At 44.1% G+C, this 25,613-nt stretch overlaps 1 protein-coding gene across 4 annotated transcripts in view; it reads left to right on the plus strand.

The window, feature by feature from the left end:
* The window catches only part of TCAIM (T cell activation inhibitor, mitochondrial), a 39,194-nt gene extending 13,996 nt beyond the window's left edge, over positions 1-25,198 (plus strand). For 2 of the 4 annotated variants that reach the window (XM_036759963.1, XM_036759962.1), the window contains exons 5-11: positions 244-496; positions 10,809-10,931; positions 17,083-17,180; positions 17,495-17,586; positions 21,678-21,910; positions 22,258-22,389; positions 23,269-25,198. In XM_036759963.1, the coding sequence (XP_036615858.1) occupies positions 244-496; positions 10,809-10,931; positions 17,083-17,180; positions 17,495-17,586; positions 21,678-21,910; positions 22,258-22,389; positions 23,269-23,494 (1,157 nt within the window). In that variant the 3' untranslated portion in view covers positions 23,495-25,198. Of the gene's footprint in view, positions 1-243; positions 497-10,808; positions 10,932-17,082; positions 17,181-17,494; positions 17,587-21,626; positions 21,911-22,257; positions 22,390-23,268 lie in introns of all 4 variants that reach the window. The other 2 variants (XM_036759964.1, XM_036759961.1) reach the window with 1 other exon arrangement.
* The last annotated feature ends 415 nt before the right edge of the window (positions 25,199-25,613 follow it).

The raw sequence follows: 25,613 nt of genomic DNA on the forward strand, positions 1-25,613 counted from the left end.
GGCCAAGGAGAGTACAGGGAAAGGCATAATTTGGGGAGTGTGAAATGTTTTGTTTTGGTTTTTTGCAAACGTTTTTGCCATTAAAAGTAATTTAAGGTATTTAAGGAGAATTTTTCATTACATTCTTAAATTTTATGAACTGAATAGAACATGCGTATGAATTTTGATATAAGTTTTGAATGGAAAAAGATTCCTTTTTTAAGCAAAGATGATATTAAACTGTTCTGGGGTTCCATTTTTTAGGGTTTCGAGCCGTCACTTTTACTTTGCACAGCAGAGATCTCCTCAGCACCGTCTTAGATATTCTCAACTCCTGTAGCTTATCCACTGAACACATCCCAAGCTCAAGTGCTAATGTGGCTTCCCAAGCACCCACAGCGGCAAAAAGGACATTTGACAGACCTATTAAATGGAACAAGACTTACTACTCCTTCACTGGATTCAAGGACCCTGAAGAAGAACTGGAAAAAGTCCAAAGAATGGAAACTTCTCTCATGTATGTAAATACTTTTACTTCATTAAGCTGGCACTGTAGCAGATAGCTCAAATTAAAATCGCTTTTTTATAGAAAACTACTAAAAATAGTCTCAAACTGATTTCCTTCATCCAGCAACATTGTCTTTGAGAGGATACATAATTCAGAGCCTCATTAGTATCTGTCTTTCATAGCTTTAGTCTTCAAATTGTAAGAACTATTTGGGGAACATTTCTCAAACCTTAATTACTTTTGCAAATTGACTTCTCTTGGGTCTTTGAAAATCTTGTGTTTTCAAGACCTGTGACGCTTCAACCAGAAAGTAGCAGTCAAACAACAGTAAAAAAGGTTATTGTAACAACCTTTTTTTTTGTTATTTGGTAGCTTTAATAAGTCAAATTAAAGTGGTCTTTTAAAACAGGAGCTCTGAGAGCATCAAACGCAAGAAAAGGAATGCTCACTTGCATTAGGGACCTAAAGAATTCTTTTCCAGTTGAGTTTTTAAAAAGTTATTAGGGAAAGATTCCGCCAACTTCTGAAAATCTGCCTCTTTAATGAAAGAAGAAATAATACCAGTTTTTACTTTGGCAGGCTTTAGGTTTACTATTGGTAATGTTGGAGTAAATTATTTTTGGAACTAATCATTGGCACACAGTCAAATACTCCACTGGGATTCATTGCTCTTCCTGACATCTGGCATAAAGAGATCTCCCTGTAATATCCTTTGGCTTCCAGCTTTTAACAGGGATGCTGTAGGCAGTATTTGGCAACCCACCGATTAGCTGCTTTTCACATTCTGTCTGTGATCTGCTCCTCCCAGGTGCCGGCTGACCAAGAGTAAAACTGAGCCAAAAAGGGGATATGAGACTATTCAGGGGAGGGGAGGGAAGAGACATGAGCATTTATTAAGCTCCTACTGTATGCCAGGCACTGTAGTAAGCACTTTAAAGATATTCTCTCATTAGATTCTCCCAACAGCCCCAGAAGGTAGGTGTTATAATTATTTCCATCTTATAATTGAGGCAGGCAGGAGTTAAGTGACTTAGCCAAGGTCACTTAGCTAGGAAGTCTGAGGGGCTGGATTAAAATCCAGATGTTCCTAATTCCATATTGTGTTTTTCCCGTGATTCTTGCCATTCTGCCTCTCAGCTTAGATTCATAACTGTGTAAGTCCTCAGGCATGGCTGCCATGAAGACCCCTGGCCCCTCATCATGTAGACTATAAGTGCACCGCTGCAGACGAAATTGTTTTAAGCCTGTTGAGGAAGACATGGGCCATGGTATGTGAGTTTAGTGATGGACATGGAGTTAATTGGCAGTCAGCAGAGCTGCAGAGAAGAAGGGTGAAGAAAGGCATGGTTGGAGGACCAGGGCCAGAGCTGAGAAGGGACCAAGGATGGGCGAGCATAGGACTGGTCACATGAGGGAAGTGCAAGCCCTCCCATGGATGTTCATGAGAGTAGGAGCTCTCTGATGGTGAGCTCAAAGGCCCCTATGTCAGAATGAAAAGTGAGTCAGTCTAAAAACTAGAACAGGATTTCTGATGGAAACTGACCCAAGGTGAGATGCCCAAGAAGAAAGTTGTTGAAGAACTTAAGGGATCCACCATTTTGACCAGAGTTAGAGCTTTGAACTGGAGACCAGCAGGTGAGAACTCAGTGATCTCAAGCATGAAGGCTAAGAATCAGCAGGCTAAGGAGAAAACATCAGAATTGTCTAATCTAGCATATCATCTACTAAGCTGAGTACCTGTAATTTGCACTTCTGAAGTTTGTTTTTCCCCTAAAATTCCTTACCTCATAGTAACTAAGCTGGTGAAAGTCTGATGAGCCACTGTGGCACATTTGGGGTGTAGTCACAGTCTCTCTAGGGCTGGCAATCTTCCCAAGGCTGAGGTCTGCAGAGGGTGGCAGCCTCTGACGTGATGGGCACAGAATACTAAAAATCTTCTCTTTGACAGTTTTGTATTTGCTGAAAAATGTTCTTGTAGCAAGATGCAAGGTGTCCCAAAAGTCCTAGGGCGATGTTAAGGGTCCACTTGTCTCCCCTAACTCCTTGTTTCTATGAAGGTTTCCTTCCTGTTTTAAACAAGAGCTAATACTTAGTAGTGACCATTAGCTTCAACATATGTCATTGGGAGGTTAAAGAGGGTGCCCCCTTTCCCTCTCCCTCCTGGGCAAGTCACCTCACTCTGCATGCCAGAGGAATGTCAGGACATGCACTGTTAAATCGAGTTTCCTCTGGAGAGTTGCCTGTACAGACGGGGTCCAGGTCCAAGCTGTAAAGAAAACAGCCATCCCTTAATTAAATCGATCACGAGCTTGACACCTGAACATTTGGCAGAAGCATAGGCCCATTCCTGATGATTAAACATTAACCAATTTCCAGGCAACTCCCTCTCACCGGACACTTGGATTGTTAAGAAGGACTAGATGTTTCGTTCCTTAGCTTTGGTGGACTGGTCAGATAATGGCTTGATTTTGTTGTTCATCGGTCTCCATAGGTCTCACCACCTAAGCTGGGGGCAGGGGAGAAACAGTCCCTGCCGTCAAAGGGAAAGGACACGGCGGGGGGGGTGTGTCTCAGTGGGGTGACAGGGTAACTAGGAGGAAATTTTGAGGCAAAGGAGAAGAGGGGAGACTCCGGAAAGGCCTCGTGAGGCAGGCAGCTTTGAGTTCAGCCGCTCAGCCTTGAAGGAGACGAGATGAGAAGGAAACGCTTCTCAGGCATGGAAGAGACAGGCTCTAGAAAGGTCCTGAGGTGGGAGGAAGACCGGCCTGGCTAGACCGTACTGTGTCTGAAGGGAAGGGCTTGAAATGCCCAAGGAGGCTGTTTCAGCCTCCAAGTGCTAAGGACTGTTAGAATTTGTTGACCCTCCACCTAATGCAAGACCAGAAAGATCTACCAGGTCAAAGTGCATACACAGGATTATTGAGGTGAAAACGTTCTCATTTTCCACTCTAAGTATATGACCATAAAAGGCTTGCAGAGGTGCCTGCTCTTCACCTTTCGGTTTGATGTGAATTATGGATGAGACTATGATGCTGATGTGTCACTTATGTTCTCTCTGGCAGGTGGAGTGGGTGGGGATCTGGGGCAGCATCAGAAGGGTCTCTGCGTTCAACGGAATTCAGCAATTTCAGAGTGCCTACTATGTGCAAGGTAGAGAGATTGGGAGTGCCTTAAGAGCCACATCTCTCCGGTGGGTTAGAAAAGGCATAGGCACAAATAACCGTGTATGAGAGAGAGGCTTAGGAAAAGGGCAATTGGAGAATTGGAAGAAGAGGAAAAAGGGAAGGCTTAGAAAAGGGTCAAAGGCTAACTCCAGAGTAGAGGAGACAAGAATGAGCTGAGGCTGGAAAGAAAGACAAGATCATGTCTCCTTGGGAAGTTTTCCAAATCCGAGATTCATTTAGGCCAACCAGGATGGTTAATTCTGTTGGTCACTTAGTGGTATGCAGTGCTTTAATCAAGTAATCGATGCTCCAAGAATTTTGATTGAGGTCAGAGAAAAGTGGAGGCAGTTTTGGGCAAGCTTGTGTCTCAGTGAGGTGCAGTAGATGGGCAGAGGATGGCCTTGGGTCAAGGTAGCTGAGAGTAGGCCAGAGCAAAAAAGAAGAGACAGAGGAGGTGAACGGCAACCTGAGACCAGTGGTCATCGGCCTTAGAGTTTGGCCTGGTTCTGGATGTTGGCTTTTGCGCTGCTGAGATTCTCCAGTGCTATCGTAGCAGACTTGCGCCACGTTGCTGCTGCCTAACTAAGAGATCAAGATGAGCTTGGAAGGCTGTAAAGCCCACCTTGCCAAGTCCAGCATCTCAGTTCCAGTCCAGTAACTCTGTCCAGCCCTCACCCTCCCATGCTAACAGGAAAAAGAGAAAAATGGAATGAAAAAAAGAGGAGAGAAATGTGCCCATGAGTGTTGCATGCTTTTGCCAGCTCTTTTCTCTCTCTGTGGAGTCCACAGTGATGGTGGGCTTCTTTCCCTGAAGGTGTAAGACATCTCTTCCTCCTTCCCCACAAGAAAGCTGAGAAGTTGGTGTGTAGTGGATGTCATCAATGTGCGTATCCTTGGCCGGTGATCCAGTGCTGTGCAGTAGTCGGGCACCATATTCATTGGAACCTCATAACGGGTCCAGACTATACCAATAGTGTCCATTCAGGGCAGTACGTGGAACAAAGCATTATGACCACCAAGGAAGAAGGTCTGCCCTTTCCCCCAGGGTTGGGGTGCGAATTCTCTTCCCTTCTTCGATGTGCATTTTCCATTTATAGTTTGGTCACACACTCAGCCAATGTAACAGTGATCCTGAAGCTAAAATGTTGGACCATTGCTGCGGTAACAGCTTCTTCCGAAAGGTGTTTGGCAATAACACACATTTCATTGCCCTTAGACACTCCCTAGCTGTGTGGCCCTGGGCAAGTCACTGAACCCTGTTTGCCTCAGTTTTCTCATCTGTAAAATTAGCTGGAGAAGGAAGTGGCAAAACACTTCAGTGTCTTTGCCAAGAAAACCCCAAATGGGTTTTTTTTTTTTCAGTTGAAAATGACTGAAAGACACATGTGACCTTAGCAGTGTAAAGGTGAGGAATGAATTATATCGGTAATCCTGAGGCCCTGTTACCTTCCAGATGGTCGGAAGTTTAGGATTCTCCTGGTTCAGCTTCATGTAACTTGAATTCTGACCACCTCTCTTCTCCTCTGTATTGGAGAGCAAACAGGATACCTGCTGATGGTTTGGGGGGTTTTTATTAGCTAAGAACTGAACATGATGAAAATCTTCAGCTCCATTGTGACTTACCATTCCTCAGCATCTCAGCACGTGGCCTTCCTCAGTCTGTCAGATAAATGAAGGGAGGAGTCAGGTCACTCTCCCAGCAGGCACTGGGCCATGATTGGCATTTTCATTTTTTAAAGTACCAGCAGTGATAGGAACAGGAGGGTACCAGTTATTTAGTTAATGCCCAGAAAGTAAATTGCTGTATCCAGGCCAAAAAATGCTTCCTGTCTATTAATTACCATAAGATAGTATGTGATAAAAGTTAATGCCTGTGTTGAGATTTTTTTCTTTAAGTGCCATTGTGCTTTGCACATAGTAATGTTCAAAATGAATTTGAATTTGTCCTCCTTAGAGGCCTTTCTTCTTGCATGTTGTAAGTTAAATCAGCTCAGGTCTGAGAAGAAAAGGGAGGAGAGGACATCCAGAGGGTCTCTTGTGCTTTCCCATGGGCTGCCTGGGCAGAGGATCATTGAGGAGACAAAGAAGGGAGATCCCAAGGGCCGCTCTGAAGTCATCTGAGGAAGCCTCTTGGAGCTAATGCTCACAGAGCTTTAACAGATGAGGCTGGGGAGAGAGAAGACACAGAACTGAGCAGCCTCTGATATAAATGAAGACAGGAGGGTTCATGATCAGAGGTAAAGTTCCCATGAGGATCCCTCTGTACAATTGCGAGGAGGGGGCAGGAGGGGAGGGATGGTCCAGACCTGTAATTCATCTATGTAAAGAACTCGTGGTGGGGAAACTCCCTCCCCAGTGCAAACCAACAGCAAATCTGGAGTCATCTTAGGGAGGTGCTCGGGCCTGGGCCCCGAGATCTTCAAAATGTCTGTGGTGTGTGTAGGAGGCAGTACCGACTGAGCTCTTCTTGATTCCAAGGTCGGCCCTGCCATCTCTCCATGGCAACATGGGGACCACAGGTTGAAATATAGAGGCTACTTAATGAGGACCGGTAAAAATATATTCACCCAGTTTCACGATTTTGATCAAAAAGCCTTTAAGAAGACTGCCCCCTCCTATCTACCCACCATTAGCTGTAACGTAGGAAGAAGAGCAGGAAAAGACCAGCTCCCGGGAGACCGTCTCTGAGAAGAGAGCTGTCCTCAGGTGTCCATTTGAATGTGCCAAGCCAGGATAGTGAAGACGGTGAACTAGAGATCCCGGTGCATCTGACGTCATAGCATCACTGAGACTTGGCAGGATTGGGCACAGAGCTAAACCGTGGCTCTGTAGACAAAGACTTGGAATAGAGCTTGGTTCCTTTTTGTTCCCTTGGGGTCAGTAGGACGCCCCGAGGGAAAAGACAGGAGGCACCATGTACCAGGTGAATCAAACCGCTGATGCAGCCAACCCAGGGCCTAGAATCAAAGAGCAACCCAGCTCCCTCTGCCATTGCCCTTGGAATTGTGGAGTCATTTAGTCCTGGCCCACTCTTCATGACCCCATTTGGGGTTTTCTTGGCAAAGATACTGGAGTGGTTTGTCATTTCCTTCCCCAACTCACTTTACAGATGAGGAAACTGAGGCAAACACAGTGAAGTGACTTACCAGGATCACACAACTAAGAAGTGTCTGAGGCCAGATTTGAACTCAGTGAAATGAATCTTCCTGACTCCAGGACCAGCACTCTGTGCACCATGAAGCGACCTAGCTGCCCTAAAGCACAACAGATAAAGTTAAAATTACTGTGAAATTATCAGATTTCATTTTTCCTTTTCAAAAAGTTGCTTATAAAAAAAGGCATTTCTTCTGACTCCTCCTACCCTCCCTGCTCCTTTTGGACCTCCATTTTCCCCTGCCCAGTAAGACTCTAGAATCTTAACCTGGTTAGTGGGAGCATTAAAGAGCATGTTTCCATTTGGGCTTATAGTTATGAAAATGCGACTCAGGAAAAAATGCCCTTTAATAAAAAGGCATAAAAATATACATCTACATATGCAAATAAAGATATATATACACATAGGGATGTTTTCTCCATGGAAGCAGATAGCCCAATGTTAAAAGTGAGATGTCATTCTCCTCATATCCAGAGCAGAAAGTTAAGGTTTGTCTCCATTTAAAATAAGGACAAGAATTTTGTGAATACCTGTGCTTACAAAAATTTAGGTAAGAATTCAAACATTTTATATGCTTAGTTCTAAGAACATTTGCCCATTTTAAAAAATTAGTTGTTTGACTTTTGTTTTCTTAATTTTGAGTGGCGTGTTATTGTTGTTTATGGAATAAATGGAATCTTTTGTCTCTGAGTTCACCTTCCTTCTCCCCCTTACTACCCCCACCAAAATCAGGAAGATTGTTTCACAATTTACAAGGAGCTATTTGTGGTTTTGCTTTCTGGATGTGTGGTATCATTTGCATTGAGCTAATGGTGGCTTAGTGATTTCTGAGATCATTGGCACCAACTTCTGAGAGCTGGGTGGGAAGAACCCATGGCTGATTTCCAATTTTGTTTCAGGTTTTTGATTGGAAAATTGATTACTTATTGAATTAAAAGATGTTCAGCCTATCCATAAGTTATTGGTTGAGATTCGATGTTTGATGGTCTCGAACAGTTGTGATCAGCATGGCTAAAAAAATATTTAGGTGATGACTTCTTAAGCCTTTTTTTCCTTTATCTAAGGCCTTCTGCCAGCAGTTTTCGGGTAGGGATTGGGAATCATGGACTATCATGGCCTAGGGGGCTGCCTGGCATCCTGAGGGCGAGGCACAGCAGCCATGATGGGGCTTTGGAGGGGCACGGCCTGGAGTGATAGTGAAGGTGATAACGAGCTTCAAGGTCTACATAAGGGCCGAAGACCAGAGGGATGATGAGACTGCAACCTTTGCTGAGCATCTGTGACAGCTCAAGACAAAATAAGAAAGGCATTCCTCTGGCTGTCTGCATCATCCAGCCTTCCAGCCTTATAGGCTTCTGAAGTGTTGGTTTTGTGTACTTTGTGCCCAGCACAAAAAAAGTTGGGATTGAAAAGAAATAAACAATGCAGTGCCTGGCAGTGAGGGACGAGGTGAGGGAGCAAGACCAAGAGAAATTCAGCAACTGGAAGACCTGAGTGAACGCTCATTTCTCTCTAAAAGTCACATGGCCCATTGGGATCATAGCATTGATATTTTTAAGGACATTTTCTTAGTGAAGATTTTTGTCTCTCCAAGTTTCTTAAGCAGTGACAGCAGCTTTTTTAATGGAAGTGATTAAGGGGCAGCTAGGTGGTGCAGTGAGTAGAGCACCAGCCCTCGAGTCAGGAGGACCTGAGTTCAAATTTGACCTCAGACCCTTGACACATTTACTAGCTGTGTGACCTTGGGCAAGTCACTTAACCCCAATTGCCCTGCCCCCCCCCCAAAAAAATAGAAGTGATTATTTTACCCTGAGTGATTGAGCTGCAGTAATCTGCATTGATGGGCAGTACCCTCATCAGGGAGGAGAACGCAATTCCATGGGAGTATTTGAGGGGTGGACGACTTCTTGGACCAGAGAAAAAAAAAGATTATGCAGGAAATTTGGAGTATCCAGAAAACTTAGATAATAATATTGAAGGCTAAAAGTCTGGTGGTATTAATAGAAATTTGAATGTATTCACCAAGGTTTGATTTGACTGAGACTGTTTTTAACTCTCCAGTCACATATGTACTGTAACAATAGGAATTTTACAACTCTGAGGTACCACCTCACACCTATCAGATTGATTAATACAACAAAAAAGGAAAATGATAAATGTTGGTGGGGGCGAGGGACATTAATGCACTGTTGGTAAAGTTGTGAACTAATCCAACCATTCTGGAGAGCAATTTGAAACTGTGCCCAAAGGGCTATAAAACTGCATAGCCTTTGATCTAGCAATACCACTACCAGGTCTGTATCCCAAGAGATTAAAAAAAGGGAAAAGTACCTATTCATACAAAAACGTAGCAGCTCTTCTTGTGCTGGCCAAGAATTGGAAATTGAGGGCATGCCCATCAACTGGGGGATGGCTGAAGAGGCTGTGGCATATGATTGAGTTGGAATATCTATAAGAAATCACAAGCAGGATGCTTTCAGAAAAGCCTGGAAAGACTCACATGGACTGCTGCAGAGTGAAGTGAGCAGAACCAGAAGAACATGGTGCGTAGTAACAACAGTGTTGCATGATGAAGAGCTGTGAATGACTTGGCTGTTCTCAGCAGTACAATGATCCAGGATGATCCCAAAGGACTCGTGAGGAAACACGCCATCTGCCTCCAGGGAAAGAACTGATGTCCAAATAAGGCTGAAGCATACTCTTTTTTCACCTTCCTTTCATTCTTTTATTGTTGTAGTTCTAGTCTCCTTGTACAAAATGACTAATTGACATGATTGCACATGTATAACCTATATCAGATGGCTTACCATGGTGGGGGGGGGGGGGTAGAGGGATAGAATTTAGAACTCAAAACTTTAAAAAATTTAAAATTGTTTTTAACATCTAAATGGAGAAAAATGAAATATATTTTTAATTTATTTATTTTTAGTTTTCAACACTGACTTTTATAAGACTTTGAGTTCTAAATTTCCCCCCTCCCTTCCCTCTCCCCTCTCCATTACAGCATGCCATCTGATATAGGCTATACACATACAATCATATTAAACATATTTCCACACTAGTCATGTTGCGAAAGAAGAATCAGAACAAAAGAGAAAGAAAAAAATCATTTGTTTCAATCCACCTTCAGACTCCACAGTTCTTTCTCTGGATGTGGATGGCGTGTTTCCTCACGAGTCCTTTGGGATCATCCTGGATCATTGCATTGCTGAGAGCTCAGTCTTTCAAAGTTGGTCATGGCACGGTGTTGCTGTTACTGTATACAGTGTTCTCCTAGTTCAGCTCACTTCACTCAGCATCAGTTCACATAAGTCTTTGCAGGTTTTTCTGAAGTCGACCGGCTCATCATTTCTTATAGCACAATAGTACTCCATTACATTCATATACCACAACATGTTCAACCATTCCCCAATTGGTGGGCATCCCCTCTATTTCCAATTATTGGCCACCACAAAAAGAGCTGCTAGAAATATTTTTGTACATGTGGGTCCTTTTCCCATTTATATGATCTCTTTGGGAAACAGACTTAGTGGTGGCATTGCTGTATCAAAGGGAATGCACAGTTTTATAGCCCTTTGGGCATAGTTCCAAATTGCTCTCCAGAATGGTTGCATCAGTTCACAACTCCTCCAGCAGTGTATTAGTGTTCCAATCTTCCCACATCTTCTCCAACATTTATCATTTTCCTGTTTTGTCATATTAGCCAATCTGATAGGCATGATGTTGTTTTAATTTACATTTCTCTAATCAGTAGTGATTTAGAGCATTTTTTTCATATGACTATCGATAGTTTTAATTTCTTCATCTGAAAACTGCCTGTTCATACCCTTTGACCGTTTAACAATTGGGGAATGACTTGTATTCTTATAAATTTGACTCAGTTCTCTGTATTTTAGAAATGAGATCTTTAAAAATGAAATTTTTTTAAAATAGGAGTTTAATTTTCTGTTCTATGGGAATAAATGGATAATTCCAATGGTTACATTTCTCTTTCTCTTTCTAGGTCCTGGTTAGATAGTAATGAAAAAAGTGCCATTAAAAAGCTGACCAGTAGTTTGCCACTGAGAGAAGAACTAGACCGTTTAAAAAACGAACTGTCTCATCAGCTCCTGCTCTCAGATATCAGGTAATGATACAGAGGTCAAACTGAGCAAGTGCTACCTCCTGGCCTGGCTTCCTTCCCTTCAGCTAAGAGGTGCATCTTTAACTTTATTGTGTTTGTCTTCAATGTTTTTCCACTTTATTTCATCAGTAATAACTGGACATATAGATAGATAGCGCTTAAGTGTTTTCCTAGTGCTCTTCAGAGTACCCTGTGGGATCCTAGTTTTAGAGCTGGAAGAGGGGTCCTTAAGGACAATCTCACTTAGCCTTCTTTTGTAGATGCAGAAATAGGGGTCCCAGAACCATGCAGGTGCTAAAGGGCACAAGCAGGATTCAAACTCAGCTCCTCTGACTCCAAGTCTAGACTGTAACCATTGGGCCACACAGTCTCTATACACCAAGGGTAAGTTACTACATTCAGCACACTCTACAGTCCGATGCAGCAAGGACCATGGGCATTTTTGTCTTCATTTTATGTATTGGGAAAGGGGGGGAGGCTTAAAGAGGTAACAAGGCTTGCCTAGGGTCATACAATTTGGTCTCCTGTAGGATTTGAACCCAAATCTCTTTCAACTCTTCCATGTTGTCTTCTATAAAAAAGTTGTCCTGTCCCTTAAAACCAAGGGTTCTAGGCTTACACAGTGGGTTCTGTCTTGGAGGCTATCATATAATGTAGCTCTTTAGCTCATGCCTACAGGAAGCATCACTGTTTGTCTCCACAACCAAAGGATAAAGGTCCTCAGCTCCCATGCAAGCACTGAGGCTCAGGCATTAGGTCATCCAATACAGAGGCCATAGATGGCCAGGATGGGTCTCCTTCCCTCTGCTACTGTTCCACTTCTCTAGGGACTCATAAAGTCATAGAGTCAGAGAATCTGAAAGGGACCTCAGTAGCTTTCCAATCCAGGACCTACATAAAAAGAGTCCCCACTCTAACATACTGGACACGTTTTCTAGTCTTAGAAACAACCTGCGCTGGGTTTGGAGGAATGTACTCTGCTCTTCCTTCCAAAGAGCCCTCCCAGTCCTCCAAACTTACTGTTCCTACCCTAGTTGGGTTCCCCCTCCTTGTGAAGTAGAAGAATCTTGTTATCAATAAGAGTCAGCCCCATCATTGCCAACATGTACAGTCCATAGAACTCAGGTGGTCTTTGAAAGGCAAGGTCTCTGTTTACCACGCAGCATTGCGATGACTCTCTTATCTGCTCCTGTTTGGCTTACATGCCCACTGGGGCTAGGAACTTGACATGGTCCCGGACCTCCTTTACTGCTCTCCCATTGTTCCTCCATTTCAGCCATCCCTGGGAAGCTCCATGAATATTCGGCTCTGCCCCACAACCATTCAAGGAGCCCAGACCAGGATCTGAGTGTAGCACTAGTAAGAAAAGAGAGGGAAGGGAGGAATAAAGGAAGGCAGGAGGGAAAGTGGAAGGAAGGAGTAGAGAAAGAGAAGGAAGGATGCAGGGAGGGAAGAAAGGAAACAAGGATGTATGAAGAACCTTTGCTGCTGTTCGATTCTTCAATCGTCTTCAACTCTTCATGACAGCGTGGACCGTAGCACACCAGGCCCTTCGATCGTCCACTATCTCCCTAAGTCTCCCCAAGCTCGTGCTCATTGCTTCCATGACACCACCTATCCATGTCATCCTCTGCCATCCACTTCTCCTTTTGCCTGCAATCTTTCCAAACATCAAGGTCATTTCCAATGAGTCCATCTTCTCATTATGTGGCCAAAGTATATAAACTTTAGCTTCAGTATTTGACCTTCCAGTGAATAGTCTGAATTAATTTCTTTAAATATTGACTGATTTGATCTCCTTGCTGTCCAAGAGACTCTCAAAAATCTTCTCCAGCACCACAACTCAAAAGTATTGATTCTGTGGCACTCAGCTTTCCTTGCAGGCCAACCCACACAGCCATATGTTGCTGCTGGAAAAACCATAGCTTTGATTATATGGACCTGTGTCAGCAAGAGGATGTCTCTGCTTTTTAGTCTGCAGTCCAGATCTGCCATCGTTTTCCTTCCAGGGAGCAAGCGTCTTTTAAGTTCATGGCTGCAGTTGCTGTCTATGGTGATCTTTGAGCCCAAGATTATAAAATCTGACCCTGCTCCCATTTCTTCCTCTCCATTTGCCAGGAAGTGGTGGAGCCAGTTGCCAGGATCTTTGTTTTTTGATGTTAAGCTTCAAGGCAGTTTGTGTACTCTCCTCTTTCACCCTCATAAGAGACTTGTTAATTCCTCTTCATTCTCTGCCATCAGAATGGTATCACCTGCATATATGAGACTGTAGATATTTCTCCAAGCAACCTGAATTCTGGCTTTTGATTCATCCAGCCTGGCATTTCACATGATGTATTCTGCATATAAGTTAAATAAATAAGGTGACGATACACAGCCTTGTCATGCTCCTTTTCCAGTCTTAAACCAATCAGTTGTTCACGTTCAGTTCTCACTGTTGCTTCTTGGCCCTGAGATGTGATGATGACGTGGTTCTGATACAGGCTCCTCAGGAGACGAGTCCATCTCTGTGAGGCCTTGCCACATTTTTTTGTGATCCACACAAAGGCTAGCATAGTCAGTTAAGCAGGAGATGTTTTTTTCTGACACTCCCTTGCTTTCTCCATAATTCAGTAAATGTTGGCAGTTTGGACTCTGGTTTTTCTGCCTCTTCGATAACCAGCCTGCTCCTCTGGTAATTCTCAGATCACATATTGCTGTAGCTCAGCTTGCAGCATCTTAAGCATAACCCTGCTGGAGTGTGAAATGACTCCAGTTGTTTGGTAATTTGAACATTCCTTGGCATTGCCCTTCTTTAGGACTGGGACATAAAGTGATCTTTTCTAATCCAGTGGCCCCTGTTGAGTGTTCCAGATTTGCTGCCATACTGAGCGTAGCACTTTAACAGCATCACCTTTTAGGATTTTAAATAGTTCAGCTGGAATCTGGTCACCTCCACTGGCCTTACTGATAGCAATGCTTCCTAAGGCTCACTTGACTTCACTCTCTAGGATGTCTGGCTCTGAATCAGTAACCACACCAGTGTGGTTATCAGCGACCTTAAGATCTTTCTTGTGTATTCTTGCCACCTCTTCTTAGTCTCCTCTGCCTCCGTTAAATCTCTACCATTTTGTCTTTTATCCTGCCTGTTTTTGCATGAAATGTTCCCTTGATATCTCTAATTTTCTTGAAGAGATCTCTTTGTCTTTCCCATTCTATTGTTTTCTTCTGTTTCTGGGCAAGAGTCCCTTAGAAGAAGTGGAGTAGCCTTTGTAGTCAATGAAAGGGTGAGAAAAGCAGTACTGGGGTAGAATCTCAAAAATGACAGCGCAATCTGTTTGAATCCAAGGCAAACTGTTCAGTATCACAGTAATACAGGTCTATGCTCCAACCACTAATGCCAGAGAGGCCAGAGTTGATGAATGCTATGAAGATCTACAACATCTTCTAGAAGTAACACCAAAGAAAAGATGTCACGTTCATCACAGGGGATTGGAAGGCTAAAGCAGGGAATCAAAAGATAACTGGAATAACAGGCAAGTTTGGCATTGGAGTACAAAATGCAGCAGGGCAGAGACTAGTAGAGTTTTGTCAAGATAACTCGAAAACCATAGCATGCACGCCTTTCAACAGCCCAAAAGGCAGTTCTACACATGGACATTGCCAGACGGTCAATATCAAAATTAGATGGATTATATACTTTGCAGTCAAAGGTGGAGAAGCTCTACACAGTTAAAACAAGACTGTGAGCTGACTGTGGCTCAGATCATGAGCTTTTTTGTGCAAAATTCAGACTTAACTGGAAGAAAGGAGGGGAATCCGGCAGACCGTTTAAGTAGGACTAAATCACATCCCTTAGGAATACGAAGTGGGGTGATGCGTAGATTTAGGGGACTGGATCTGGTAGATAGAGAGCCTGAAGAACTGTGGGCAGAGGTTCACAATACTGTGCTGGAGGGGCAACGAAAAGCATGCCAAAGAGAAAGATGAGCCAGAAAGCAAAATGGCATCTGATGAGGCTTTGCAGATAGCTGAGGAAGGAGGGAAAGGGAAAGATACCCGCTGAGGGCAGAATTCCAGAGAGTGAAGCACCCGTTATGGCTCGTGTTTTATGAATATCATCTCATTTAATCCTCACAACAACCCCAGGAGGTGGGTTCTGGTATTATCCCCATTTCACAGTTGGGGAAACTGAGGCGGTTAGAGGTTAAGGGACTTGCCCAGAGTCACTCAGCTATTAAGTGAGCACATTTTAACTGTGATCCTCTGACTCCAAGCCCGGCTTTCTGTACCATGGCGCCCCCTAGTGGCCTGGTTACCAAGGATGCGCACTCTTCATTAACGGAATGATCTTAACTCCCCCAAATAGCCTAACTTTTCAAAGGCGTAGACTGGAAGAGATCCTGCCCCCTCTCAGAACCAGGAAGTCTTGGGTTCAAGTTCACCCTCTCACATAGTCTTAGCTATGCGACTCTGGGTAGGGCCCTCCCAGGGCCAGCGTGGGTAAAGGGAGTTTTCTCCCTGGCATTTTGTTCCCCATGCCAAAGGCATGCCAGCCACCGGTGGAATTAGGCTTGGGGGTGGTGACTGCGCTTCCACTGGGAGAAAAAGTTAGGGAGGCCGTGTCAACCTCACGCATTAGCGGGCTCCCCACGGTCTTTAATTATTTGTTTGTCTCATCCTCGCACCCCAATTCTCTGAGGGCAGTGTTCCACAGGGTGTAGAGGCTGTGGAGCTGGGCCTGGAGTCAGGACCTGAGTTCGTATCCAGCCACCACGAAAGCATCGTTAGCTTGAGGAGAACAGTAGTTAACGACTTTCTCATTTGTAAATATGACATTGAACTGGTCTGGGCCACACCTGGGTTTCTGTGGGTAAGGAACTCCCAGCGAGGGCATTCCCTTCACCCACACAGATGACAAATTCATAGGTAATGTGACAGCTTGTGGTCGGAGCAGGGAAGTGAAGTGGCTTATCTAGAACTGTGCCGTCGTGTGTCTGAGACAGTGCTTGGCCCCAGCTTCCTGACTCTTGAAGATGCATCTTTACAATATTAAATTAGCAACATTAAAACAGAAAATCGATGCCGCCCAAATTGTTTTCTGAGTGCTTTTCCTCATGGAATAAGAGGATGGAAATAATGAATCACAATCTTCCCTTATGGTTAAAAAGAAAGAATTAAGAACATTAGAAATGGGCATTTGATGTGTCAAAAGTACATGAGCATCAGATTGAATATTTCCTCCAAATTTTGAAAACTATGTCAAATATTTTTAAAAGCCAAATCATTATATTGGTCTCAATATGGAAAATCATGGGATGTAAGACCATATACCTTTAAAATCATAAATAAGATCTCTCTGAAAGAAATACAGAGTAAAAAAATCACAGTTGTAGAACACAAGCAGATTTGATTTTATGCAATCCAGATTTGGGGAAAAGCTCAGCCTTTATTTGCACCAATATAGCATGTAATATACATGAAAATGACTTTCCACATCAAAAACTCATTTCTCTGAGGTAAGATTTTTAGAATGTGACATGATAAGCTTGCTAGGGATTTTTAGGAAAATGAAAGCATTTTATTAAGAAAAAGAAAAATAATCATTTTATAGTCTTGATGGAGAAGAGAGACCAGACATTTCAGATGAGAAAACTGCCAATGCAGGTCAGTATCTGCTTTGCAACTTCTCATGCTCAGGAGCTGCCTGGGTTCCTGAGAGGTCAGGTGACTTACACAGACTTACAGACAGTCTGGATCACAGGCCAGCCCAGAACTCAGGTGTTCCCAGCTCTGAAACTGGCTCTCTCTCCGTTGCCTCTTATTAACTCTCAGTCTTGACAAAGCACCTCACCTTTTTAATACTTTTCTCCCTTGCTTTATAAACCTCTATTAAAAGCTTTAAAAATTCAGTTTGTTCATTCGTTTTTCAAATTTGTAGGTTCTTCAACCCAGCTACCCTCTTGATTCAGGAAAACAGACCCAATCCATAGTTTTCTCTTTGGTTGCTTTCTCAAAGGCTCTTGACAGAGCTGGTGTAGAGATACATGTCAGTTCAGGTCCAGTTGAATACATGCCTCCAGAAAACTGCTCTTCACGACCTTCACAAGCCATCACCATCTCTCACGATTCCCCCAGATGTGTTAGTGACGTTGTCTGTGCTCTGTTTGTGCAGGTGGCAGAGGAGCTGGGGAATAGCTCACCGCTGTAGCCAGCTGCATAGCCTAGGTCGCTTAGCTCAGCAAAACCTGGAAGCCCTTCGGAATGTTAAAGGTGCGTCTTTGAGATCTCTTCTCCTGTGAGGGATTCGAGAACTTTCTCTTCTGAGTGTTGTCCTAAAGTCTTTTTGCTGCCAATGCTGCATTTCACACTATGGGGAAATGCATATGTGTGTCTAAAAGTTGGCATAGGCGTGACTCTGCTTGCACTGGGGAATCTCAGAATGGGAGCCTTTGCGATAAAGTAAGGGCCAAGTAATGTACTCATCTTGATTCCCGAGTTCACTATAGACGAGGTAGCAAGCTTAAGGAACCCAAGCCATGTAGACTTCTCTGGGTGTGATAAAGGATTTCTGTTTTTATTCTCAGGTTGTACAGTGGTATTCACAGACCGGTCAGGCATGAGTGCCTTGGGCCATGTCATGCTAGGAACCATGGATGTTCATCACCACTGGACAAAAGTAAGGAAAACCCGAAAGCAACAGTATTTCAATGTTTTCAAAGGCATCTACATGACTTTTGTCTAAAATACTGTCGTCCTAACTGCAAAATGTTTAGATGAATATTTTAGCCCCCAGTGGCTACCTTTGCAGCACCAGCATCTTATCATTGTCTGCATATAAATAGAAATGCAGTATATCAAAATACCCTGATCTGGGGTATCAGGTAAGTAGGATAATTGAAAGAATGGCTTGGTTTATTTTTCCTACTTTTTATTTTAAAATTTTACCAGTTTGTAAACGCAGCCAAAAGCCTCCATTCTGTTTTTATCAGATTCTACTTCTTCAGTTCTCTTTATCACAACCTGACTTTTCATCATTTCCCTTCTTTTCTCCAAGTAATGAGTGGCAAGATACATCTCTCCATTAGTTCTTTTTATTTCCTGTCACATTTAATATTTTTTCTCTCTCAATTACTCTGTTCGTTCTGATAAACATTATTTGGTGATATTGTACATAATTACTATGTCAAGAGCCGGTCACCTGCCCCAGTAAGAGCCCAGGATGGCAAGGACAACCAATCCTTTGCCATTAACCCAAAATTTGTGTAAGTCAGTTTCCCACTGTGGCTAGATGTGGGAATGCTCCATTCCATGCTCTTGCTCCGCCATGATTAGATTGTTTAAAATCCAATGCAAAAACATCAGTAAAAGATTGTAGAGGACTTGGGTTTCTCTAGAGTCTTCAATTTCCTCTGTGCTTTCCGGACAATGGTGAGGATCTCCTTACTCCCCACACAGCCAGTTCCAGGCTTTCCCACCAATTTGTGCTGGAGTGTGTGTTTCTGTGTAGGATGACTATCTGGATGCAGTCAATAGATGTTCTGATACACCCTCATGTCCTTGGACTGTGATCTCATCAATGTGATGTCACCACGGCCCCCGTTTTGTGCTGTCCTTGTCCGCAGCGTTTCTGAAATCCTCCATGGATGATCTGCCCAGCAGGCTGAGAGGCTGTCCTCATGGTCCTTGGTTTGATCCCAGAACATCCTCAGACCATGTGCTGTCCTCCATCTCATTACATGATCCACCCACCTTCCTTCCTGTCATTTTTGACATATTTTATAGTTTCACCAAAGCAAGGCAGCCGGCTCTACTCAGCCATTCAGGTCTTAGATCAGCTCCTGTTCTGTCCTCAACGTGCCCATCCAACATATAGATTGGTCAGTGACTTGAGAGTATGTCCACGCAGCCCCGTGGCATGGTCTCTTTATTCCTTGATCCATGTAGTTTTTCCTCTTGAGTCCCCAAGGTTGGTCTCTTCTCCCGTTTCCTTTAGTGATACTCTTGATGTGTGCACAGACCACTCTTGGACCTGTTTCACAGACGTGGGAAAGGAGAGGTAGGTTTGGTACCTGCTGGGGTCTTCCCTATTATGTCCATGTCAGAATCTCATCTCTGCCTTCCTTCTTCAGGAAGCCTTTGCTGTTTTCTCCCTGGCTGTTAGTGTCCTCCCTCCCTGAAGCATTTCTTGTGTCTGCTTAGAGCCGGCTGTCTCCCCCAATAGGATGAAGGCTCTCTAAGAGCAGAGACGGTTTCCTCTTGGTGTCGGGCTCATCATTGGCACATAGTAAAGGCTTGCTGGTCATCGAGTGATGATTCTGTGCCTCTTCTCCCCTTCCTTCCTTCCTGTGCTCATACCTGCACAATGGTGGGTGGTGGGCTGTCTTCAGAAGGGCAGCACTTCCCACTCAGTACAAAGGCATTGAAGGCCAAGCCCGATGGCTCCATGGCCTTCAGTGATGAAATCTGTCTCATCTCATGTATGTCTGTAGTCCCTGCTCCAGTTTCATCTAATGCTCTCGGGGTCACCCTCCCCTGCTTGTCACTGCGGAGCACTCATAAACTCCCTCACTCCTGTCGTCATGTTCTCTTGGCTACTATGTCTCCCCTCTCCACCTGCCAGGAAATGAAGCATGTGATGGTTGAAGGAGTTCCTGACCCTCTTAGTGCAGGGACATCAGTTAAGATTCTCAGGGAAGTAGTCTACCACTTAGTCAGTAATTGGACAGTAAAGGTCTTTCTAGGAGTTTAGCACTGAAAGAGGAGATGCAGCATGGCAGCTTAAAGACATTGGGAGCAAAGGCTGTAGAACCAAGCATACTTTTGACCCAGCAACACCACTGCTAGGGCCGTATCTCAAGGAGACAAAAAACAGAAAGGAAAAGGACCCACATGTACAAAACTATTTATAGCAGCTCTTTTCTGGTGGCAAAGATTTGGAAACTGAGGGGATGCCCATCAATTGGGGAATGGCTGAACAAGTTGTGGCATATGAATGTAATGGAATACCATTGTGCTATAAGAAATGGGAAGCAGGATGCTCTCAGAAAACACAGAAAAACTAACATGAACTGATGCAAAGTGAAATGAACAGAACCAGGAGGACATTGTACACAGTAACAGCAACATTGTTGATGATCTGCTGTAAGTAACTTAACTATTCTTAGCAATGCCATGATCCAACACAGTTCTCTGGGACTTAAGATGAAAGGTGCTGTCCAGCTCCTGAGTGCCGATCAAAGATACTTTTTCTTTACTTTATTCTTTGTGGGTTTTTTTGTTCGGGTTTTCTTTCACAGAATGACTTTCATGGAAATGTATTTTTCATGACTGTACATATGTAACTCTTGTCAAATTGGGGGGGAGGGGAGGAAGAGAATTTAGAACTCAGAATTTGAAAATATGTTTAAAATTATTTTTACATGTAATTAGGAAAAAATAAAGTATTAAATAAGATTTAAATTTTTTTAAAAAGATGTTGGTAGGGTCTCATTAAGTATTTTAGGATAGAAAGGTTTAAGCATATTTATAGTTAAAAGAAAAACAGCCAGCAGATAGGAACAAATTGATCACTGGTTCAGAATTCTCAATCAAATCCCTTAGTAACATTTAATTTTTAAAAAATACTTTCGGGACAGGGCCAGGCTTTTGGTAAAAATAAAACAAGCAACAGGGTATTATAATTTAATTAAAAGCCAATTCATCAAGCATCTATTAGGTAGGTTCTGTTCTAAGCATTTGGAGTACAAGGGAAGGGGGAGAAAATCCATGCCCTGAAAGAGCTCACTGTTTAATGAGGAAGGCCACATGCAAACAAGATGCACAGGGAATAAAGTGGAGAAAGGCAAGGACTTCATATGAGACCACTGCTCTTAAAAGTGCTGAAGGCCATCACCCACGTCAACTACCAGCCTTTCTGATGAGGGTTAACATCTTCCAGATACAAGATCAGGCGTTAAAATTGAACAGGATGACTAGACGTAGATCATCCCTTAGGAGAATGTAAACATTGACATGCGTGAATGGCCTAAATCAGATTAGATTGGAAAAGAACAGAACGATTATTCCCACCCCCCAAAAAAATTATTTGAAACTAAAGTAAAGCTAGGGGGCACCATAGTGCACAGAGCACTAGGCTTGGAAGCGGGAAGACTCATCTTCCTGAGTTCAGATCTGGCCTCAGACACTTTCTAGGCTGTGTGACCAAGGGCGAGTCACTTCACCCCGTTTGCCTCAGTTTCCTCATCTGTAAAATGAGCCAGAGAAGGAGATGGCAAACCACTCCAGTATCTCTGCCAAGAAAACCCCAAATGGGGTCACAGAGAGTCAGACAGGACTGAAACAGCCAAACAACAGCAACACAATACTTACAGATTCTTTTTTTTTCAGTTGCTAATGCTAGTACCATGACAGATTTTTCTCCACATCATTTTTATTAATCAGTTGAAAAGATGACACCTTGAACCCAGGTTCTCTTTCCGATGAGCTTTGTCCCCATTTTCAGTCATCCTAAGCTAAACGAATCTTCTCTTCTGAACATTCCTAAGGCTCGATTCCCTGGCAGCTCAGCGCTGTACTTGGGGAATGCTTCTCTCTCCTCTCTGGCATCTTTGCTCTGGTCACTGTCTTCTTGGACAGCTTCCTGCCTTCCAGGCCATCCTTTTAACCAGATCGTTCCATTTTGTAATTTGTGCGTGTCTTCATTGCATTTGGTTGAAGCTCTCGGTCGCGCTGATCAGAGTCAGCTCACTTCTCCCCTCTGGGCCACAGCTCTTTGAAAGGTTGCCCAGTTACTTCGCCCTCCAGAGGAAGCTGCAGCTTTTAGAAGACCGGATCAGCTACTTGCTGGGCGGCATCCAGGTGGTGTACGTGGAGGAGCTGCAGCCGGCGCTGACCATTGAAGAGTACTACTCTCTCCTTGACAGCTTCTATAACCGGCTTCTGAAGAGCAGGCTCCCCTTCCACCCTCACAGTCTCCGGGGCCTGCAGATGATCCTGGACAGGTGAGCCTTTGGTCTCTCCGCCGGACCCTTTTGGGTGTGCTGGGTTTTTACATCAGAGTCATGCGCTCTTAGTGAGGAAGAGTGAGCCGTGTCATGAGTGCTGTGCAGCTGCCCTGGCCAGTAGTGAGAGGCTGAAGGGTTGTGTCACTGGGCAGACGATGGCACAGCAGCCGGTGTCACAGTCCAGCTGTTCTGATGGCCTGGTCAGGTGGACAGAGCTTGGGGAGGAGGCTTGTAAGCCTGACATGGAGTTTTCTGAGGCTTGTTCTTCCTCAGGTAGCAATGATGGTGTCTCAAAGGGTCTGAGGAAAAAGGTGGTGCTGTGTTTCATTTCCGTTTCCCTCCAGCGATAGATATTCTCCCAGCCTGCATGAACTTGGTTACTTCAGCATCCCATCGCTGTGTGACCCCGTGTCCCTCCAGTGGTTTATTTTCGCCAAAGCTGCCCAAGCCAGAGAGAATATGAAAAGAAAGGACGAGTAAGTATTTGTCTTCTCCTGTAAAAGGGCATCATTCAGCTCTGCTTTTTAACACTTGCAACTTACCTGGTCAATCCCAAGGCTTGCACGCGGTAATTGAAACTGAGGTCATTGAGAGTGGGAGGGGCTGGGACCCTGGGCACAGGCTGGCAGGTGGCCCCCACCACCTCTGCTCCTTTTCAAGATTAGAGGTGCTTCAGGCCTCAGAGGAGCTTGAACCAAACTTTTGGCCCTTGGAGGCTGAGATCATCTTCTCTGTGCCTCCCTCGGTGGTTTTTATGCTCATTCTGAGCTGAAGTGACTGAGGCAGGTTGGGAGCCATGGGGGCAGTTAGCAGGAGGAGGCCTGAGGCCTGAGGACATACTTTCTAGCCTTTCCAAATGTTCCAAACCGCTGGCGAGGCAGGGCCTTCCCTAAGGCTGGATGCCCACCACTTGCTCAGGGATGTTGTAGATGGGGAAGGGAGAGACTAGCTGATCTTCAAGACCCTCCAGCTCTGAGCTCCTTTGGAGTTTGCCTCTGTCTTCCATTGCCAAGCATAGTGCCCTGTGTATAGCGGGTACTTAATCAATGTTCATTTGAATGGAATTGAACACATGGGTAACAGCTTCCCTCTATTTTTTAAATCCTCGAGTCAATGGGTAAATTCCTGAGCACATGGCCTGCGGGTCTTCCTTACTGTGTTCTAAATAGACTGTTACGTGGTGGGACCTGGGTTTGATTCCAAACCGTGCGGCCTTCAGCGAGTCACACGCCCTTGGCGTTCTCTCCTGGCCCCAAATGGATGATCCAATGATCCTTCCCAACTCACTCTCCTCCATTTTCTGTTGTATTTCATTACGTTCGTAACTCCTGATGACTTTCTCATTGGTATCTCAGGTTAAAGGTAATTGAAAATGAATTGATCCGTGCTTCAATTAAGAAATTTTCTCTGAAAAAGTTGTATAAGGAGCCGAGTGTTTCAAGCACTCAAATGATCGACTGCTGTAAGAGACTTCTGGAACAGTCCCTGCCCTACCTGCAAGGGATGCACGTGTGCGTTTCCCATTTTTATTCTGTTCTGCAAGATGGCGACCTTTGTATTCCCTGGAATTGGAAGAGCTGAGGAACTGCCTTGTGAGAGGTCACCAAGAGAAGTAAATTTTAGGCTTAACTTATTTAAATCTCCATTTTGATACAGCAGTATTGTTACACCTCTTGCCAGAATGGGACTCCTGATTGCTGCTGTGAAAGTAGAACTTCTGGTGCAAGTGGGAAAGCTTTTGTTTGTATATTTCTGGTTCTCATCCCTCACCTTCCATGGTTTCCAAAATTATAGACGAGTCTAACCTAGAGGTATTGGAATGAAAGAGGCCATATATATTTTTAGTAGTGAAAGGCACTTTTAAATGAAGCGAGACTTCTACAAAAGAAAAATGATCTATTTTTATATGCACGGCTGTTGGGGCGGGGCATTTGATAAAGGTGGAAAGGCCCAAAAAAGGAACAGATACATAATGAGGAATGGAGAAGCAAGACTCCTTCCTGCCAGCACCTGGCACAGTGCCCTGTACATAGTAGGCGCTTAATCAGTGTTTATTGAGTTGAAGTCACGTTTCTTGCCTTTCTTGTTAAACCTCACACCTACATGTTTTGGCACTAATGGTGGACAGCTGGTATTATCCAAAGAGGGTGATTTCTGGGAAGCAAAAATTAATTGTCCATTTTGATTTGGAAAAAGAGGTTAGAATTATGAAAAATTATGTAGATATCCTATATGGTGTCCCTTTGACTTTTTTATAAGCTATTTGGGGCCAATATATTTGTGACAGTATTATCCATTCTTGTTGCTGGAGAATTTGATTTTTAGGTTACTGCTCCCGTAACTGAGGGTCCTGTCAATTTAAGAGGCAAGTGACCGATTGTAGTGTTCTATGATTTTAGAATCGCACATGAATAGAGGGGCCTGTTTTTCTGTGTGGGAAATTGTTCTCAGGAAGACTCTGGCTACAGCCCTAGAGGTGGCTAGAGGCCAAAACCTCAGTGAATGGTCAAGGTCAGGGGTCACTTGAATCCAGGCCCCCGCCAGGCCTTCCCAGCCCAGGTTCCCCTGTCTCTCTCCAGATGTCAGATATTTGTCTGATGCTGTGGCAGCCACCTCTGGGTTCCTGCTGCTCTCACACTTTGGGGCTTCTCCTCAGGTCACCATTGCCGTGTCCCCCTCCTGAGTGTCCTGTAGCATAACCAGTGACTGATCTTCATACAGTTCAGTGTTCTCTAAGATGGCATCTTCATATATCACAGTCTGAAGACGCTCCCTCACAGGAGGGCAGGTAATGGTCCGGCTCAGATTCCCTGGACATTGCTAGGGCATCCCTGAAAATGCCTGTTTCCAGGGTGTGCTGTTAGACTTAGGACACTGGAAGAGATTGGGTCAGATTTAAGCTCATCTGAAACCTAGATTCAAAAGTCATAATTTGAACAATTGAAACAAAAATTTGAAAGTAATTCTGGATTCAAAGAAAGTGTTGATTTGTACGGTTAGTGTTTGTAGATGCAAACATTGTCCTTTTTATCTCCACATAAGTATGCTACAACAAACCTTCTGTCTTCTAGAATGATTGTCTGCTGCCTCGGAACATTTGACCAAACCTACAGATAACCCAAAAACTGCCGTCTTAACAGTAATTTTTAAATGAAGAAAATAGAATTAGATTATCCCCTTTGTAAGGTTAACTGAAATGTAATTTCCAGTGGTGTGTTTTGAACTGGACTTTGCCTCTAAGAACTAACAATTGTTATACAATAAACATAATCTCTATTAACCATATCACTATCTTCCTTACTATTTTGTTATTAACAAACCATTTTCTATTCATTGGAAAGAAAAGATGCTTCTTTTATTAGACACGTGCCTTAGGGATAACCCAACAAGTAGTGAGTCAGCACTAAGCTAGTTACTGGGGTGGCAAGGGAGACAAGAAAACTTGACCCTGGCCCTCCATCTCTCAGAGAGGCAGGATGAACATCCATGAAGGACAGCAGACACGTCACCGGGACGTGGCATCAGTGAGTCAGCATGGCACGCTGGAAAGAACATGGGACCTGGGGTTACTGGCTGGGGGACCCCAGGTTATCCTCATCGATAAACCGGGGCCAACAATACCAGCACCAGCTCCCTGCCAGGTGGCTGTCGGGAAAGCCCCCCCACCCCCCAAAGCCTCATCTGCCTGACACGGATTCCA

The sequence above is a fragment of the Trichosurus vulpecula genome, chromosome 5 (assembly GCF_011100635.1).
Source record: "Trichosurus vulpecula isolate mTriVul1 chromosome 5, mTriVul1.pri, whole genome shotgun sequence".
Lineage (NCBI taxonomy): Eukaryota > Metazoa > Chordata > Mammalia > Diprotodontia > Phalangeridae > Trichosurus > Trichosurus vulpecula.